Source organism: Spermophilus citellus, assembly GCF_964194105.1.
Source record: "Spermophilus citellus genome assembly, chromosome: 1".
Lineage (NCBI taxonomy): Eukaryota > Metazoa > Chordata > Mammalia > Rodentia > Sciuridae > Spermophilus > Spermophilus citellus.
Window position 1 is genome coordinate 67,463,760 of NC_138182.1, and position 19,738 is coordinate 67,483,497.

A 19,738-nucleotide genomic window follows, 5' to 3' on the forward strand; every position below is an offset into this window, starting at 1 on the left:
GGATACCAAGGATGGAAGAACAGAATTCTTAGACACAAAAGATTCAATTTTGCAAGTGCACACTTTGCAACAACTGTAGTAAATTTTCTCAAATGTACTACTTCAACTATAATGTCCAAATCAATAACAACTAATATGTTGACTTTTTTTTTTTCCCCAGAATGGAAATACGTTCACTAAAATCTCACGAAGAAATGAGCTACATTGATTTAGACTGTTCTTTTAGGCATTAGAGGTTAAACTCAGGGCACTTTACCACTGAACTGTATACATCCACAGGCATATATATATATTTTTTTCTTTTTTTTTTTTTTTTTGAGACAAGGTCTTCCTAAGTTGCTGAGGGTCTTCCTTAAATGCCAAGGCTGTCCTCAAATTTCTGATCCTCCTGCCTCAGCCTCCACAGTCACTGGGATTACAGGTATGTACTACACCAGCAGAACTATTCAATTTGAAAATATATTCACAAGTTTTATTTGCATCCTAATTTTGCACCACAGTTTAGTAATAAATGCTTTTTAATTAATACCAGTCCAATTAAAAACAAAACAAAAGCTTCACCTAATGGTCACACACCACTTTTTTGCAAAAAAAAAAAAAAAAAAAGCATAAAATCTGCAACAATTATGCAGTGAAATATGGTAATTATGTCTTTTGTCTTTAGTCCACAGTGTTAATTATCTACTGCTGCATGACAAATGACTACACCTGTGTTGGCTTAAAAAAACACAAATTTGTTATGGTGTGGGATCAGGATTAGGAGTCCAGCACATTTTAGCTGGGACTGATCTCAGTCTTTAGAGGCTGCTCTCAGGTCCTTGCAATGTGGCAATCTAAGACTTAACTTTCTAAGATTTTTTTTCCCTTCTAAGATGCATGCCCTTATACTAAACTAGGAAAATTATGCTTGTAAAAGACTCGTGTATGTACCTCAAGCCCACTGAAATAATTTCTCTCAAAGTCAACTGTGCAATCTAACAACCAAACTGACAGTTCCAGGGATTACAGAGGGCATGCACCCTGGGCTCAGGCCAATCAGAATTCAGGGACTTACTACATTCACTTACATTTATTATAAAATCAATGGCTTTGGGGATTTACTTGCATTCTATTTACTTTCACCTTCTACTTGTTCTCTCTGTTCGTTTGTTCTCATTTCTGATAAAATACAGAGAAAAGGAATTGCTTTCCTGTCTGTGTGTTGTCTTTTTTTTTTTTTTTTGGGGGGGGGGGTACCAGGGATTGAACCCAGGGGCACTTAAACCCTTAGCCACATCCCCAGCTTGTTTTATATTTCATTTAGAGATAAGGTCTTGCTAAGTTGCTTAGAGCCTTGCTAAGTTGCTGATGTTGGCTTTGAACTCACAGTCCTCCTGCCTCAGTCTCCTGAGCTGCTGGAATTACAGGCAAATAAAGCAGGGGCCATTTGGGGACTTTTGATTACAGGACTCCTATTCTTTTAATAGCCTTATATTTTTAACCAAGCATAATTACATACAAACAACATAAGGGCATTAGAAAACTAACTCTCAATAACTCCTCTGAACTTACTGTACTGCAGTCCAATATTTTAGTTCTAGAACTTCATAAAAATCTTACAAATCAAATATTATTAGTAGTAGCATTTTAAGAAAAATTGTGTATGAATTTATGAACTATTTATCAACTTGTTTAGTCATCATTTTTATTTTTCAGGTTACCCTATAGTATTATCCTATTTGTTTCTCAAGTATTAACAAGTTTTACTTTTAGAATGAATTACCTTTACTTTACATCTCAGTTTTTATCCACTCAAAATTGTATTGAGTCTCTCAGTTTTTATCTGCTCAGAATTGTATTGAGTTATGACACAACTTTATGTGGACATTTTTTCTCTGCACTTTAAAAATATTATTCCACTGCCTTCCAGCTGCCATTGTTGATATTAAGAAGTTAGATTTCAGTGTAGTGGTATTTTCTGTGTAAAGTGGTCTACTTTTCTTGCTATTTTTATAAAGTTCTTTGCCTTAACTTTTTGTTGCTGTTGTTGTTCAGTTTTAACAGTTAGCTTACCCATTGAGACAACTATACAAATTTGAAATATGTCCAATTATAAAAATTCTATTTGATTCTCAATCTCAACTAGACCTGGCCTAACACTGACCTTGACCTTGGGTAATTACAGGTATGGTTTCACGATGAAGAGTGTGTTCGTGTGTAAATCTGTTAATGGGGAAAATAACAACAGGAAGGGTAGCAGGGTCTAGACATCTCCCTGACTTGTATCCTTTCTCTGTCCTGTAATAGGACAACTCTGGAGTACCTCCTCCTCCATACTACTGGAAAGAGCAGTATTTATAACAAACTGACCAAATCACTGTCATTAACTGTGGACTTTTTTTTTAAAGTTGTTTTCTGTCTTTCTCTGAAGGTTATTTTAATACCAACTTATACCATAAATATCAAAGTTTTCCATAATGCTTAGGTATTTCCCCATATTTTGAATAAAATACATGCCAAATAAATAAAATGCAGCTCACCCTGCATATGAAGTCCCACCTTGGTGACAGAGGCCATCAAAGCCACCCTCTCATACAACAATAAAATGAACAGAGTAGTTTTATTCAGGCTTAACTATATAATTCAAACAACAAAATTGAAAAAAAAATAAAAGTATGACTTCAAATTAAGTAGCATACTGCCCCAACAATTCACTATGCAGGTACACTGCTGGACATGTGGACAGATATGAAGAGATTTCTTTTTCTTTTTAAAGTTGGCTAAACTCTTACCAGGAATATGCTTGCCTACTTTTTCCTGAACTTCACTGAGACATTCTCACACCTTATTCTGCATCCCAGAAGAAGTCAGGAAACACAAAACAGATTACCTGCTATAGAGCTGTTTGGTATCCTTCCCTGGGTCTAGAGTATTCTCCCTCCCCCAAAAACCCTTATACTACATCCTTATTACATGTAACCTATTGGCTACTTTTCTTACTATTTTAACCATCACAAAGAACTTTGTGATAAAACAGTAATAACTCCACTGGCATTTTCCCCTGACCTTCAAAATCTGAAACAGTGTTAATGGATGTCTCTCATGAATCTTAGACTCTTAATGGGTCATAAGAGTTGCAGTGATTTTATCCCTGGCTTTGGAAAAGCATAAACTCTAAGTAAACTTAATTAAATTACCTAGTCTACAACTTTTACTCACAATAGAAAATTATATTCTATATGAACAACCACATACAATTATACAGAGGCTAATAAAAGGGAAAAATCATTTTTTTTCCATTTTCCTACAGGGGCCGCAGAGACATAAAATTTAACCTTAAAAATTCAGTGTTTCTGAAGTAAAACTAGACTTTCTCATTTGGACATGGTATGGAATTATTCTGGTAGGCAAAACTAAACTAAGAGGAAAGGAAGTAAAAGATATAAAATGCAAGACTTCTATTAATTATTTTTAAATGTTTCTGGCTTGGATTATCCAGAATTGGTTCTGTGCTATACACTGTCCGTAATTCCTCAGTCTCAGTCCTAGTTACAGTCTCACCGGTTCATGATTCTCAATGCCTTTGCAGTCTGACCTCTACTTTTTGTCAAGGAGAGACTTTCTAAGAGGAAAAGACAAGAAAAAGTAAGACAGGACAAGGGGCCCAAGAGTGACATGGGAAGAGCTGCTATTTACATGCATGTTTACAGAAGGCCTGTCTGATAATGGGAGATCTGGTCTACCCCTGAGTAAAGCCAGGATGGTGTCCTTATGAAGAGACCTATAGCAGGAACTGAAAGTGCCAGGAGAGGCAGCCTTCTGGGAGGACTTGAAGAATTCCAAGGAGGCCAGCAGAGGTAGAGCAGGACACAGACAGAAGAGTGAGGAGCCAGGTCACACAGGGTGTTTCAGGAGATGGCAAGGATTTTGGATTTTGAGAAGGGAAGTCTTTGAATAACAATGGGACAATGTTGGGTTTGTATTTTAAAAGATCAATTAGGCTATGATGAGGACAGTAGGTTATAGAAGAGCAAGAATTTTCTACAGTTCACAAGAAAGTCCAAACTACTCAGAGTGTCAATTAAGACACATTAAAAAAGGATAAATCTAAGTTCTCCAACTTACTGATGACCACTGGACGCTCAGGGAATGTCACATTGCCTTTCCTGTTTTTGTTTTGTTTTATTTCCTGCTCATGAAAATTTTTTATGCCCAAATTATCATTTCTTCTTTTTCCTGGCAGAATCCTATCCATCCTAAGTGAGTCGGCTCAGATACCCTGGCTTGGTGAAGGCTACTTTTACAGTCTAGGATATTTTCTTCTATCCTAACACTGTGAGTGTGGCACAAACCTAAGACACCAAAAAGGAAATTGCCTGCAGTGCCTTCCTATGTATAACTCTAAGCTAACCCATGAATGTTAAGATTCCGCATAAGGAGGAGCAGAGGCCAGATATTAAAACACACCAAGTGTTGCGGTTTTTAGAATTTGTCTAGCAGGCTTTCTGGTTGTCACCAGAAGGTCATCTGCCCACCACAGGAAACACACATACATACACAGAGTAAAACTACAATGTGTGAAATGGGGAGAAATGTCCTGACAAAAAGAAGTATATAAAAGCACATAATTCTATCTACATCAGGCCTTGCTATTCAGAGGGGGTAGAAGATTTCAACCAAAGCAACCAGTAAATTATTCAAAGCAGTAGAGAGTCTTAAATCTAAAACAACCTCTGTCTACACCAGAGACCCACAAACTGAGGGCTTTGGGCCAAATCCAAGTAGGCCAGTTTGTAAATTAAGGACATGAAACCTAGCTGTGACCACGCATTTACACAAGGTCTAGGGCTACTCTCGCAGTATTCCATAGAGCCCCATCTTTGAAGCAGATCTTACACACCACGCGTCTCTCACAGCCTGAGATATTTTACTGTTCAGTACCACACAAAACAAGTTTGCTAGGCCTGTCCTACCCCACTCCCTCCCAAACTCCTCAACTCCTTAGTCTTCTCAAATAAGTCCTATTTCTTCAGTTCCCTGCTATTTCTTCCGCCTAGAGCATGGCTCCCTACCTCCTCTGCCAGACTAAGCCCACTCCTCCTTCAGTCCAAGGTCAGTTCTCAGAGATGCTCCTCAATGTCCACTGGGCACAGGCGTCCTTTCTGGCCCACATCAACTCATGCGTACCTAGAACCTGACTCACAGCCCTCATGCTATCGTTATTTACATCCTTGCCACCCCAATTCAACATGGAATCCATGCGAACAGGAAGTGTTTTTGGGCTTTGTATTTCTTCTCCCAATGAACAAACCTAACTTTTCAACATATTTGATGAGCATTAGACTCAGGCTGAGAGTTTAATGAATCAGAAGAGAATTCAAATTTTGTTTATGTCTCAAATTACAAATCAACAAGGTCATTACGTTTGGTGAAAAAAAAAAATTCTTTATAAAAATTTTTTACAAAGAATCATTCCTCTTAAAGGTCTATGATGGGTCTTAGGTCCCTAAGAGGAATTGCCTCCAAGCAGTGATGCGGTTTACTCTGTCACTCCCTGCTGCTTCCAGATGCCTCTAGCCATGATTCACCAGGATTTACTCATTCACTTCCAAATTTGTTGCTTCAAAAAACTACTTAGAGAGCTGGAAAGCAAAACAAACCTGAGGCAAAACTGAAACTGGTGCCTAAAATTAGAATTGATAGGACTTTAAGGGGCTGTGGGATCTTTCTTTCACAGTGCATAAACACTGCTGCTCTCTCAAAGGCAGTTTTTCTAAATTCCAGGTTCTTGGCTTTATTCTAAACCGGTGGGGGTTTTTTGTTTGTTTGTTTTTGGTGGTGGTGGTGGTGAAGTGTCTCTGTTTTGTTTTAATCAGAAACCTAGTGTGAATAACAGAACTATTATGGGAGGGAAAAATACCATGCCCTTTTTAAAGAAAAATACCTACACAGTATCTCTGTCTTTAAGAAAACATAGACACTATTATTAAGAAATAAGTTGCCCTATTATTACATTAAAAAATAAAACAGGGGCTGGGAATGTGGCTCAAGCGGTAACGCGCTTGCCTGGCATGCAAGGGGCGCTGGGTTCGATCCTCAGCACCACATAAAAATAAAATAAAGATGTTGTGTCCACTGAAAACTGAAAAAAAAAAAAATAAAAAATTCTCTCTCTTCTCTCTCAAATAAATAAATAAAACATGCACATAATTTTAATAAAGCCTGATATCTTAAAATGTATATGTATAATAAAATAGATGAAAAATTTTAATGTACTTATTTATAATCATTAATGCCCAAATTTATTGTACCAAATGTATGCCCAAATGTATAATCATTAATGACTCAATTTTTTTATTTTTCCTGGAGATCAAAAAAAAAAAAAATCAAAGTCAAATTTCTGGAGACATTACCAAATGAAAATTAAACAAGAATTAAGCATGTTGTAGAAAGGTAAATTAAGGCAAACTATTCAATTTTTATAACAGATTTATAAAGATAAATTTAATTTTTACATATGCATTTTGGTATGTACATAGTGATCAAATACTATTTTCTGTGCAACATAAAATATTTTAAATAATATTTTTTTAAAAAATGTTTCCTAAAGCTTAAAGCAGAAATTACTGTCATTTCTTCATTCTTTTTCCTTATAATTATTGCTGAGGAGCCAAAAAATATTCCAACCTATTCACTCAAAAACAAAATCCAAGCAAAGATATAATATAAATACTACGGAAACCAAAGTCAAAGATGTTGCTTATCACACAGAGTACTGAAAAGTACCCACCATATGCGAGGTCTCATTTATACTGACAGACATAATTTTCCACACTGGCTTTCCTTGTCTAATACACAGGTAACTTACAAAAATCCAGTCCTCATTCCACCACAGGATCATGAATGTTCTTTTTCCAGTTTTTATTTTAGAGTGCTAAATGGAGGGTAGAACTAATTCTTAACTCAAGCAATATGGCATTGTGTTCTCTATATGACAATAACAAATTTCACTGCAAAACAGAAATGAAGAGCTTGATGTGTGGCTTTGTCTGAAAAATACAAAGAAATTTAAAATTAAGGGCTTGTGGAATGGAATGCTCACATTTAATTTTACCTTCACTACTTTTCAAAGAGGAAGTGCAGGGCTACTAGGATCCAGGTGAGGATGGGGAGGGGGTTCCCTCTTTGATCTTTCCTGGTTGGGTTCAGGATTGAAGCTGCCTGTACACCCATCAATGCACTTGAAATACTAACCTTGGTAGACAAATTCTTAAATTTATATAACTCCTGTATAACATTTGAAAAAGACATCTGTTTTGGAGTTTTCTGAACTGTATCTTCCTAAATCATTCTGGTCATTTTTTTTTTTAACTTTTGGACAATTTTGGCCATCCAGAATATAATCACATAGAGACTCAAATGAAATTACAAAAATAAAGACATGTGCACTTACATTTTAATTTATTGTACCAAATGTATATGGATTTAAGGAACTGAATAATCCTTTTCAAAACAAGCAAATGAATTTAGTGAATAAGGACAGAAATAGTTTTCAAAGGCCTGACACCTAAGGTTTTTGTTTCAAAACATTCTATGAAAAATGTCAAGTGCAGTCTATAAAACCTGATTTTATAGACTCTGAATTTTTTTTTAACTGGCAAAAGGACATTTAAGTAATCATATTCTATCAGCCCATAGTTTACTGCAGAGGTAGCCTGACAGAATTACAGTATTTGAATTGCAAGAACCAATAAGAAAATCCAAAATCAATGCCTCTTATGTTTTGATATTTTAATCTTATGAACATTTCTAAGTCTCATCCATCAACAGAGTCCATCATTTATGAATTAAAGCAGGTTATTGAAGGTGACAAGCACCAGGATCACATGGAGACCAAATCCGGGAACTCTCTCTTGCTTTGGCAGGCTTTCCAGCAGGAGTCATAATTGTTCTTCATTTTTCTTTCCATTGTGTAGTTATATTAGTGTCTTTGTAAACTGTCCTCAGTGAAATTAAAACAATCATCCCTAAATGCGAAATTTATTAATTCAATCATTGTGGGGCAGACTGCTAAATTAAGAATTTCTTCCCTAAATAATTACCATGTCTAACATCAACATTATATTTCCCCCACTTTTTCATGCATTCTGAAGTTCACTGGTGGATATTAAATAAAAGATTATGACTTACTTTGTTTCTTTTTATTAAGAAGCAACAGCAATAAGAATAGCAGTGAACTCATTAAAAACTAAGAGTTACTTGCATGAGGGGGAAAAAAAAACGAATGGTTCCCTTTCACTGAAGCACCAGTCCTTAGAAAAGTATGCCATGGTACTGTGGAAAACAGATGATTTAAATGTCATTGCCAAATTGATAACTTGTCATACATAAACAGGATAGCATTTCTTTCTTCCTTTTTTTTGGGGGGGGGTACATTGAAGGGACAGGGAAGAACACCATGAGATCAAACACAAAAAGAAAACAGATTAGGGGATAATACTGGACTGAAACTGAGACAGCAGCCTAACTTGGTAGTTAATTCAGTCCAAACTATAGCTACTAAATATCAAATTATTTGCAAAGCTTTGGGCAGGGTACTCCTGGGTAAAGCAAAGCTATACCCAACTTTACCACAAGGAGCTTATAACTCTTATAATAAGCATAAAATGATATAACAAAAGTAGAGCATTTGCCTGGTAATCGTTTATGAAGTAACTCATTTTAACAAGCTATGAGCAAAGCATCATTTTTTTTTTTTTGGTTGGATATTAGATTCAGATCAGGTGCCGCATAGGCAGCAGCTCTTCCAGTGTGAAACATAAACTCTGCTAAAAGAGAGGGACAGCCAACTGAAGGACAGATACCAGTTATGTGAAGAAAGTGTCAGACTTTCTGAGGTACCTTCCCCAAATTTGATGAAGCTGAAAAACAACAGTCTTGGAGGGAAGGGTGTTAAAAATTTAATTCCCCTGTTTGGTTTCTAAACATCTGCAGAACAAAGCCTCAGCTTGCCTACCAATCTCATTTCTTAATGAAGATGAAGATATTGACATTACCTGCTAGTGTTGTTCTGAGAATTAAACATGTTTTTCTGGAAAAAGGACATTTAAGTAATCTTCCCTCGGCTGAAGGACTTGTCACGATCACCCTGTAAGTCTGAATTCTCTCCATCTTCAGGCTGCATAAGTGCTTCTTACTAAATAAACAACCCGAGCCCTCACAACCCTCCAGTCCTTGACATCCCCGAGGTGTCAATGGTGAAAATAACTTAATATTTAACGTTCAGTGAAAGAAAAGATCTGTGATCATCACTTTCATTGTGCAGAACCAGCGCTGTCTACAGGCCTCTTCTTTAACTCCAACCATTCTTTCTTCACCTCCACTGCACTGTGACGGGATTCCAGATAGATCAGGACACCAGACCTTGTGTCTTGAAGGAACTCATGGTGCTATTCCTCCAGTCATGACTCTCTCCATAGGAAGAAGAGGCTATTAGGACAAGAAGAGAACTGTCCTCGCAGAGCCTGCCTCTCCCCACCGCAGGAGAACTAAGCCACAGATCTTCCTGCAGGGATGGACAAACCTTGTATCCACACTGTCCAAAGCAGGAGACACCAGCCCTGTGTAGCCATGAAGACGTGAAGAAAGACTAGTGTGACTGAAAGATTTTTAATTTTGTTTAATATGAATTTATATATATATATATATATAAACTTCAAAAGCCACAACAGTGGCTACAGAGAATCCTTTTGTCAGGACCACACAGGATCTCTTGGTTGCCAATCCATTATTTACTTCTTTTCATTGATCTTTTTTTTTTATTGGTTGTTCAAAACATTACATAGTTCTTGATATATCATATTTCACACTTTGATTCAAGTGGGTTATGAACTCCCATTTTTACCCCGTATACAGATTGCAGAGTCACATCAGTTACACTTCCACTGATTTACATATTGACATACTCATGTCTGTTGTATTCTGCTGCCTTTCCTATCCTCTACTATCCCCCCTCCCCTCCCCTCCCCTCCCCTCTTCTCTCTCTACCCCCTCTACTGTAATTCATTTCTCCCCCTTGTATTATTTTTCCCTTTCCCCTCACTTCCTCTTGTATGTAATTTTGTATAACCCTAAGGGTCTCCTTCCATTTCCAAGCAATTTCCCTTGAAGATGACTAACATTAAACAGGGATGAGAGGTGGGAGGGACAGGGAGAGAGAAGGGAAATTGCTTTTCATTGATCTTGATGTTTCAGCAATGGTCAGTTCTGCTGAGCAATCAGCTCTTCTTAAGGATTTGTTTCTGCTGACATTTGTGGTACCACATTTTCCTGGGCTTGTGGGAGGTTTTGTTTGTTTCTCTGTTTGGTCTGTACCTCTGCCAATCTTCAACTTCTTTGTCAGCTCCACTTATTGTCTTTGAACTCTTATTGCTGACATGCCTCAACTGAGTCATGAACCCTCAATCTACACTCATTTAGGTAATCTCATACACCAACATGCCAACCACAATGAAAATTCCATCTCCAAATACAGACGCAAAGCCAACGATGCACCTGAGATCTTCATTTAACATCCAAATGTAACAAACTCAGAGCAATACTCCTAATTTCCCACCTCTGCAAAAAGCAGCCTCTTACCAGCCTTCCCTACAGATCATCAAGGAATTAACCTTTACCTAGTAGCTCAAGGCCAAAAGTAACGGGCTGCCATTGATTCCTTTCTCTCATCTTTCATTCTAGGGAGAGGCCACAAACTATGAATTAAAAGCATTTATTCTAAGGAAAATGTTAAGATGTTGAGAAGACTTTTAAGTTTGGGAGAAAAATCTGCTAGGTGGAGAATAAGTTGAAGAGGTGAGAGTGGATATTCAAGAAACCAGTTAAGAGACGATTAGTGAAGTCTCGAGTGAGCAACTAGAAGGTGGAATTAATTTAGATGAAAGGCATATTTGGATGTGGAGGATGAGAATCAATAAAGGTAACTCCTATGATTTTGGATTAAGAAACTTAAAGTTGTGGCCACCTGCATAGATAAGACAGGCAAACTACAGTTTTGATGGACAGAGGTGATGTGGGAAGTTAGAATCAATGCCTTTGTTTTGCAGGTGCACCATGAAGGCAGGTTTCAAATAGGGAAAGAGGTCACCAGGTATCAATCTATAGAGGTGTTAAGAGGATGAAAGTCTGAAATTTTATCCTCTAGATTCTATTTATGTTCAACAGGCCAACAATATTTTGGATATGAGAGGCTTGCCATTCTGGCTAGAGTCCAACAGATTCCAACAATTTTATACATGAGTATAAACTTTCAGGGTATTCCCTACTTCCACATAAATCTGTGCTCAGTAGCAACAGGACACACAGCAAGGACTCTTTTTGAATAAGGTCAGTAACCAAATCACAAAGCAGAGAAACAAATCCACTGATACTTCAAAATATCAATGAGTGAAGTATATATTTTTTTGGTGTTTCTTTTTTGGTGGGGGGTACCAGGGATTGAACTCAGGGGCACTCAACTACTGAGCCACATCCCCAGCCCTATTTCGTATTTTTCATTTAGAGACAGGGTCTCACTTAGTTGCTTAGCACTTAGATGTTGCTGAGGCTGGCTTTGAACTCGAAATCCTCCTGCCTCAGTCTCCTGAGCCGCAGGGATTACAGGCGTAAACCACCAAGCCTGGATTTTTTTTTTTTTTTTTTTTTTTGCTGTTTTTAACATCACATCAAATCCACTTATATGGGCTGGGTATGTAGCTCAGTGGTGGAGCGCTTACTTAGCATGTACCAGGCCCTGGGTTTGATTCACAACACTGTCCCCCAAAAAGCCATTTACTAGTTCAGACCATAAAAACTTAATCATTAACAGAAACACACACACACAAAAATAGGTGATATATGTGCTACAGAGCAAGTATAACTGCCCAATTTCAATCTAGATAAATTGTTTAAAGTCATACACTGGAGATAATGTAATATGAAAAGGCTAGAGAAATTAATAAATAAGTATCTTCTCTCTCTCTCTTTTTAAGAAAGCTTCATTTTGTCCACACTAGTTTTTAAAAGAAATTATTGCTATTATCCATTCATCTAAAAGACCTTTAAAATCTTTGTAACTTCTAGAATAAACATTTACCTGACATTAGCCAAACGTTATCCCCTAGAGTAAGAAAATGATTCCTGGAATAGTTTTCTTGGGAAAACCAAACCAAAGGATTACATGATAAGAAATGACAATACATAGTATTCTGACATTTTAATAAATTAATATTAGTTATATAAAAGAAATAACTGATTTTTATGTATCTGAAACACCATTCTTTAGATAAAAATAATTTACACTAAAATGACATTCTGATACTTTCATTATGATAGATTTGCTAAAATCATTAAGACTGCCTCTTAGTTAAGAAGGGTTTTGGTGGGGAAATGATCTTGCTGCTATTCAAAACACTAAAGACAACTCCCACAGCATGTGATATTCTGTCATTCATTGTTTCATAAAAACTTTTAACAGTAGAGCTGTACATGTTCCTTTTCTTTCAACGGTGCTAGTTAAGAAAAGGTTATCATGCTTCCATTTCTTAAAGACAGTATGGTAAGACATTGTCCAGAAAAGGGAGAAAGGAAAAGACATATATTTTATTGAAACTATTCAGAAGGAACCAATCTTCCATAGAAAATAAATATTTTATGCTTTATGAACTTTTCTATGGCATTTGAAATACAAGAAATTTCATCAGACTTTAGGAGTCCTCTGAGATCTCAAAACTTGATTCTTTAATCTGGTCTGACAAGTTCCATGCTCTTCATTTATTTCAAACAGTTTAACTATGACGGCTTCATAGTGACTTGGAAAAATCACTTAGAAATACGGTCAAAGACTGAAATACTACTAGAAATCATGGAAACTAAGTTCATATAAATCTCTTGACTAGAAATGAAATTAAACCCAAATCTTTCACCATGCACAAAACTCAAAATGGATCAAGGACCTAGGAATTAAACCAGAGACACTGTGTCTAATAGAAGAAAAAGCAGGCTCTAATCTTCATCATGTAGGATTAGGCCCCAACTTCCTTAATAAGACTCCTATAGTGCAAGAATTAAAACCAAGAATCAATAAATGGGATGGAATCAAACTAAAAAGTTTCTTCTCAGCAAAAGAAACAAATTGTGAGGTAAACAGAGAGCCCACAACCTGGGAGCAAATTTTTAATCCTCACAGATAAAGAACTCAAAAGGCTAAACACCAAAAAAAAAAAAAAAAAAAAAAAAAAAAAAATAACCCAATCAACAAATGGGCCAGGGATCTGAATAGACACTTCTCAGAAGAGGATATACAATCAATCAACAAATATATGAAAAAATGTTCATCATCTCTAGCAATCAGAGAAATGCAAATCAAAATTACTCTAAGATATCATCTCACTCCAGTCAGAATTATGAAGACAAACAACAATAAATGTTGGAGAGGATGTGGGGAAAAAGATACACTCATACATTGCTGGTGGGACTGCAAATTGGCGCAGCCAATATGGAAAGCAGTATGGAGGTTCCCTGGAAATCTGGGAATGGAACCACCATTTGACCCAGCTATCCCTCTCCTCGGATTATACCCAAAGGACTTAAAAACAGCATACTACAGGGACACAGCCATATCAATGTTTATAGCAGCACAATTCACAGTAGCTAAACTGTGGAGTCAAACCAGACCAGTTTTAAAGAACAAAAACAAAACCCAGGAGATTTCAGTCAACCTTACTCAGGGTAATAAGGAAGTCCCCTCTGTTTTAACCCAACAAAGAAAGTAAGTTTGAAATGACCAATTGGTTTCTGCTTTGTTCAGCCTTTTTCTGCCTTAAAGCTAGCCTCTGTTCAATTCACAGAACACTCACTTAACTTTATAGAATGAAATGTTGTACAATTCTAGAATCACAAATAAGAGCCAATTTGATTTTTTAAAAATACCTTTATTTTATTTATTTATTATTATGTGGTGCTGAGGATTAAACCCAGTGCCTCACATGTGCTAGGCAAGCACTCTACCACTGAGCTACAACCCCAATTTGATCTTTATATTTGTTACAATGTTGGTCTGACAATGTGCAATAAAATGTTCAACTTACAAAAAAAAATCAAAAAAACCTTATAGTTTTACATGAATACATTGCTAATGTTGAAGATGGGGGGAAACCCATACCTATGTAAACAACAATAAGAATCTGAATTCTAACTTTTTAGTTGACATATAAAAATATGTACATAAATTTTGCTAAGATATCCCACTTCTTTCAATGAATAAAGAAGAAAAAATAAAAGAACAAAAATAGAACTAAGAATAGAAAATATTATTCTAGTGCTTTCTAAATTTTCAGAAGGTATGTACTTACATACAAATATACTTTGATGAGTAGTTAAGTTAGGAAAGAACACAATAATAAGCTGGTCAATAGATTTGCACTTTCATATTAAAAATCAAAAGTTATTTAAAATATATGATTATATACTTCAGAAATATAGACTGCCTCTCATACTACTGTTATGTGAAAATAAAAATCCCATTTGCCTGGATTGACCTACAATAAGGGCTGTCTCCTCCTCTCTGAAGAGCTGAATTCATTAAGGTTGGTACAAATAAAGGTCACCAGTCCATTTCTTTTTTAATTCATACATTCAGTAACTGAATTACTTCTGCCTTTAAAATGAAACTTAAAAGTGGACTAAGGAAATACAATTTGCAACAATCATTGGAAATGATGAGCTCTGGACAAGTAAGCTTTCAAAAGAATTACAATCAAAGCAGGTTTGGTTTGGGAAGAAAACACTTCTTACATAATTAGTCATTTCTTTGCCTTCTTAACCCAAGTGGAGATACATGCTATAATCTTTTTCTGAGTGGGGCTGCTTCTATACCACAAATTTGGTCTTCTTTTGAAGATGTAGGTGCTGTGCATATATAGATGACTGGAGAGAAAATAGTAAGATTATAGTATTCCTATAACTCTTATTTCTAAAGTTTCTGTTTATAGTTTGCATGTTTAGATCAATTATCTCTTTCTTATATGAAAGCCAGGATAATAACACACAAATTCCTAAGCAATGTCACATTATCTTCCAACAAAAGGTAATAATGATTCAAAAACCAAAGTGACCATTTCCCATGTGGTGCTCAACATTTTAGCACTCTGGCTTCTCACTACTGCCATGTATGGTCAACTTATCAATGGCATTCATTCACAATCATTTACTTCTGTGTAACTACAAGCAGTTCATGGCTGGTATTTACCTTAGGGCCTAGTTTGTTGTTTACCAGTGTTAGAGTTATGAGTTCTAAGACTTGGATTTGGATATTTGGGGAAAGCTTGATTTTAAAATCTACGAATTCTTCTTTATTATCGGAGATCTCTCCTAAACTGGATAGTATTCTGGAATAACCCACAATAGTAAGAGGACACCAAGAGAAGGCTAAAAGTTAGTAAAAGACACAGAATCTCACTTTTTCAGGTTGAACTGTACACTCTTAAACAGCAATAGAATGGTACTTCTGTTGTCAAGTAAGAAAACTGATTTTGAAAGATGAACTTTTATTGAAAGATGCTAGAATTAAACGTCCACACATATATTCAGGTGTACTTGAAAGCTGCAGAAATTTCATAGCTGCTAAGGTTTTTACCTACTCTAGCAGATAGTTAATAAGAATGTTATGGAACTATGGCAAAAAGCAGTCAAGCTCTGCCTATTTTACTTAAGGTTGACATCTGCTAGGATAGAAGCCAATGTCAAAAATCAAGTGCCCATTAGTAAGGAAAACAGACAGACAAGCTGTATCCACACAATAGAGTTCTTACACCTAGCTTTTTCTTTCTTTCTTTCTTTCTTTCTTTCTTTCTTTCTTTCTTTCTTTCTTTCTTTCTTTTTTAACGGCATAGCGGTATGGATCACTGGAAAAAGGTTTAAGTTATTCTTTGTAATAAGAAGAAAGGTTAAAAATCAATTTGCATAGCAACATGTAATTTGCACAGTTTAAATATATGCACAGACCCTTGTCTCAGTTACAATGAAGCATTTACCTTGGTTTCACGGAAAGGGAGGTGGGTGAGTGGAGTAAAGACATTCCTTTTGGCTAATCTATTTTGATTTTTTCTTGCAAAAAGAACATATTGGTTTTGTTATAATTTAAAAAGAACCTATAGAAATACAGATTTTTAATGCCTAATTTGTTCAGACAATATGCTGTGTTCAGAAGAGAGAGCTGAAAACACAACAGAAACCTCACCACAACAAACTCTTATTTTGCTGACTGCTTATCAGTCCCAAAGCTGACTCTTTTTTTTAACATCTTATCTTGAAAACACATTCTTCCAAAAATCCCTGACCTACACCTCTTTTGATGCTTTTCCAATTAGCACTGGGTCAGAGAAAGGGGCACCTCTGAATCTCTTTTCTAATAACTAAACAAACACAATGCATGTGATCTAATTTAATTATGTATATAGTGTGGATCTTCTCATTTGCTTTTGTTGACTGAATATCTGCAAATAATTTGATCAATCTGTATTTTGGCCTCTGTATTAGAATGCATTCAATCAACAATATTGATCATGTACTACACATCAGGTATAAGATTTTAAAAACAAATAAATAATGGAAAACAGTAATGTGGCTTGTAAAATTTCAGTCTCCAGTAAAGAAACGGTGCTCTGTGGGATATTTAATAGAGGAAATTAAATGCAGATGACAATAGAGTTGAAAGGTCAAAAGAAGACCAATGAAGTAAGCCAGATTAGCAAGAGTAAAAGCCAAAGGGTCCTTCTATCCGGAGAACTAGAAAGGCAAAGAAAGGAGATACTTTTGTCAGAATACAAGACTGGTGTCATCTAAGGGAGATGAACCAACAGTAGGGCTGCCCCAAGTGTTGGACAGAGATGCAACCACAGCGGAAAAACGCACCCTAAGTTGGTGAGAGATATGGCCTTCTTTCTCCCCTTCTTTACCCTTCTTGAAGTCTGCCAAAGCCTTCCACTGAGACTTCAGTAAAGACTAGCACTTAAAGCATTCAAAAATTATAAAATTGTTCTCAATTTCAAGATGCCTACCAACCATGTTATGGTTTAGATGTGGTGTCCCTCTAAAGCTTGTGTGTGAGACAATTCAAGAAGGTTTGGAGGAGAAATGATTTAGTCATAACCTTAAACTAATTAGTGAATTAATCCCTGATGAGATTAATTGAGTGGTAACTGGAGACAGGTGGGGTATGGCTATGGGGTATATTTTGTGTCTGGAGAGTAGTGTGTGTATGCTGTGTGTATCTGTGTCTTTCTCATACATATCTCCCCACTTGCTGATCATCATGTGAGCTGTTTCCCTCTGCCACACTCTTCCACCATAATGTTCTACCTCATCTTGAGCCCTGAGGAATGGATCCTGTCTCTTATAGACTGAGACCTTTGAAACCATGAGTCCCTAAATAAACCTTTCCTCCTCTATAATTGTTCTGCTGGGGTCTTTTGGTCACAAGTACAGTCAGAGTCGAATCTGTGGCTCTTCAGCATTCCAGAAGGTCCGCCATTGCTGCATAATGAGAAGTTGCCTGTTTGCTGCCACATTCTTGCTCTTCCTCAGATTCCAGATTGAAAGCTATTCTAAACGGCTGAGATTATGAAAAGACCGACTTTCCTTCCTTCCTTCCTTCCTTCTTCCTTCCTTCCTTCCTTCCTTCCTTCCTTCCTTCCTTCCTTCCTTCCTTCCCTCCCTCCCTCCCTCCCTCCCTCCAACTGCTAAAGACTGTACTGTAAACAAATCCCCCAAATGCCAAAGAACTGGGTAATTTCCCAATGGAATGCAGAAGTCAGGCAGTTTAAAACAACTAACCTCCAAGCAACCAGGTAATAGTTTTCACATACCACAGTGTTTCCTCCTATGCATTTGGTGCAGACAGTGGAACTTTTCATGTTTGAAATTATATTAGAGACTTGAAATATCAGGAAAGGAAACTAGGGGTTTTGATCTATGCCTGCTGCCTTAGTGCTTCATAGAGGGTGGCCAGCGATGCTAACATTGATGAGAAAGATCACAGGATACTTATGAGCCATGTGACAAATAAAGAGTGGACAGCAATACATGGAGCAGAGAGAGAATGTCAGGGATACACCAGTGAAGACGGAGTCACAGGGAGCTAGAATAGCCTGACCCAGCAGGAATGGAGAGAGTGTAGTTTGATGTCAGGTTATGAAGTCTTACATCCCTAAATCAGATTTTTTTTTGAAGACACTGAGAAATGATTGCATAATTTTATAAATGGAAAGAGTGCAAAGTGATACGACAGAAGGTAAGCTTCTGCAGAATTAGGTTCCAAGTAACATTTTGTATTTTCTCTCTTCTCCCCACCTCACAATCTCTGTTTTCCTTATTTATGTATAGTTCTGGGGATCCACTCAGGGCCTCATGCAGGCTACCCAAGTGCTCTCCCACTAAATTACATCTCAGCCTTCTCCCCCTCCCCCACCCCACACACTCACCCTCTCTCTTGCCCTTCCTACCCCCCCTTCCTTCCCTCCCTCTCTCTAAGAAAACCCTGTTGTAGGGTTCTTGTAGGATGTTTTCTATTTTACTAGATTTGTCCACTACCCAAAACCCAAGATAAAGTGAGATAAACCATTTCCTGTTTTAAAAGACTCATAAATATCTGGGGTCAGACAATTTCCCAAGGACTCTCCATGAAGTAGCAGGGAAAGCTTTGCTTTTCATAACCATTATCCAACTCTGGCCCACTTGTGGCGTGCATAGGGAAACAATTAGGTAGAAGAGGAAGAGAATCCAAGACTCATGCATCATCTACCTGGAGGACAGGTAGATTGGTGGGTGATGAGCTCTTTGCCCTAACCAAAGGTAAATGGAATGGATATCACTAGAATCTACCATAAATATCATGCTCCCTGCAAAAGAGAGAAATGTATCTCAATCCTTGACCAAACATGCATTTAAGCAATATATCCTATCCATTACCCTTCCCTCATGAAAAAATGGAAAAAAGTAAGTCAGAGCCAGTTTGAAGGAAGGGTAGAAGAATTAGGGCCCAGCTGAAACTCCCACCCTTTAGCAGTACAATGATATAAGAATCCTGTGATTAAAATAAACTGGACAAGGAATTGGGGCTTGCACCTTACAAGGCAAGTGTAGTAGAAAGAGGTGATGAGTCGTATGTTTGAGTGGCAATGGTCCAGGGAGATGGGCAGAAAAAGGGCATGCTGCATCAGATGTCCCACATCAGGAAACTACACATGGAGCTGCCCAGGAAAATCCCAGTAAGTCACACTCTGTCTAGAAAGGGGGCTGGAGACAGGCACCATGGACAGATGGAGGGGAAGCGTGGCTGCCCTGCTCTGTGAGGTCCTTTGAGAAGATGGCCTGCAAGGTAACTGCATCTCTATGAAGAACACCACATCACTAGGTCACCTGTAGCAAAGAACTAGACCAAGCTAGGTCAAGACTGCAAACAGTCTCCCACTACTGCCTTCTCTCCCCCATCCCTGTTTGAAAGGGAAGAAGGAAATGACCCAGAGACCATTAATGTGACCCCTCTTCCCCTGCAACAGATTCCGAAGTGAGACACAGAATGGTAGAGAGGCAGAATTTACTACCCTCCTATGAGCCATCTGGATAAGAGAGGAGCTTAAAGCCAGATGTAAGACTGAAGTATGAAATGGAATGAAAGCTTGCTTTTTTAAAATATCCAAGTCACCAATAAATTATAAAAAAA

At 37.2% G+C, this 19,738-nt stretch overlaps 1 protein-coding gene across 8 annotated transcripts in view; it reads right to left on the reverse strand.

The window, feature by feature from the left end:
• KLF12 (KLF transcription factor 12) overlaps positions 1–19,738 on the reverse strand; it is a 467,218-nt gene that overhangs the window by 192,029 nt on the left and 255,451 nt on the right. Inside the window, exon 3 of one of the 8 annotated variants that reach the window (XM_081301549.1) lies at positions 6,770–7,028. The exons of the other annotated variants lie outside the window; for them this stretch is intronic. Coding sequence (XP_081157675.1) covers positions 6,770–6,880 — 111 coding nt within the window. The 5' untranslated portion in view covers positions 6,881–7,028. The remainder of the gene's footprint in view (positions 1–6,769; positions 7,029–19,738) is intronic. 8 annotated transcript variants of the gene reach the window in all.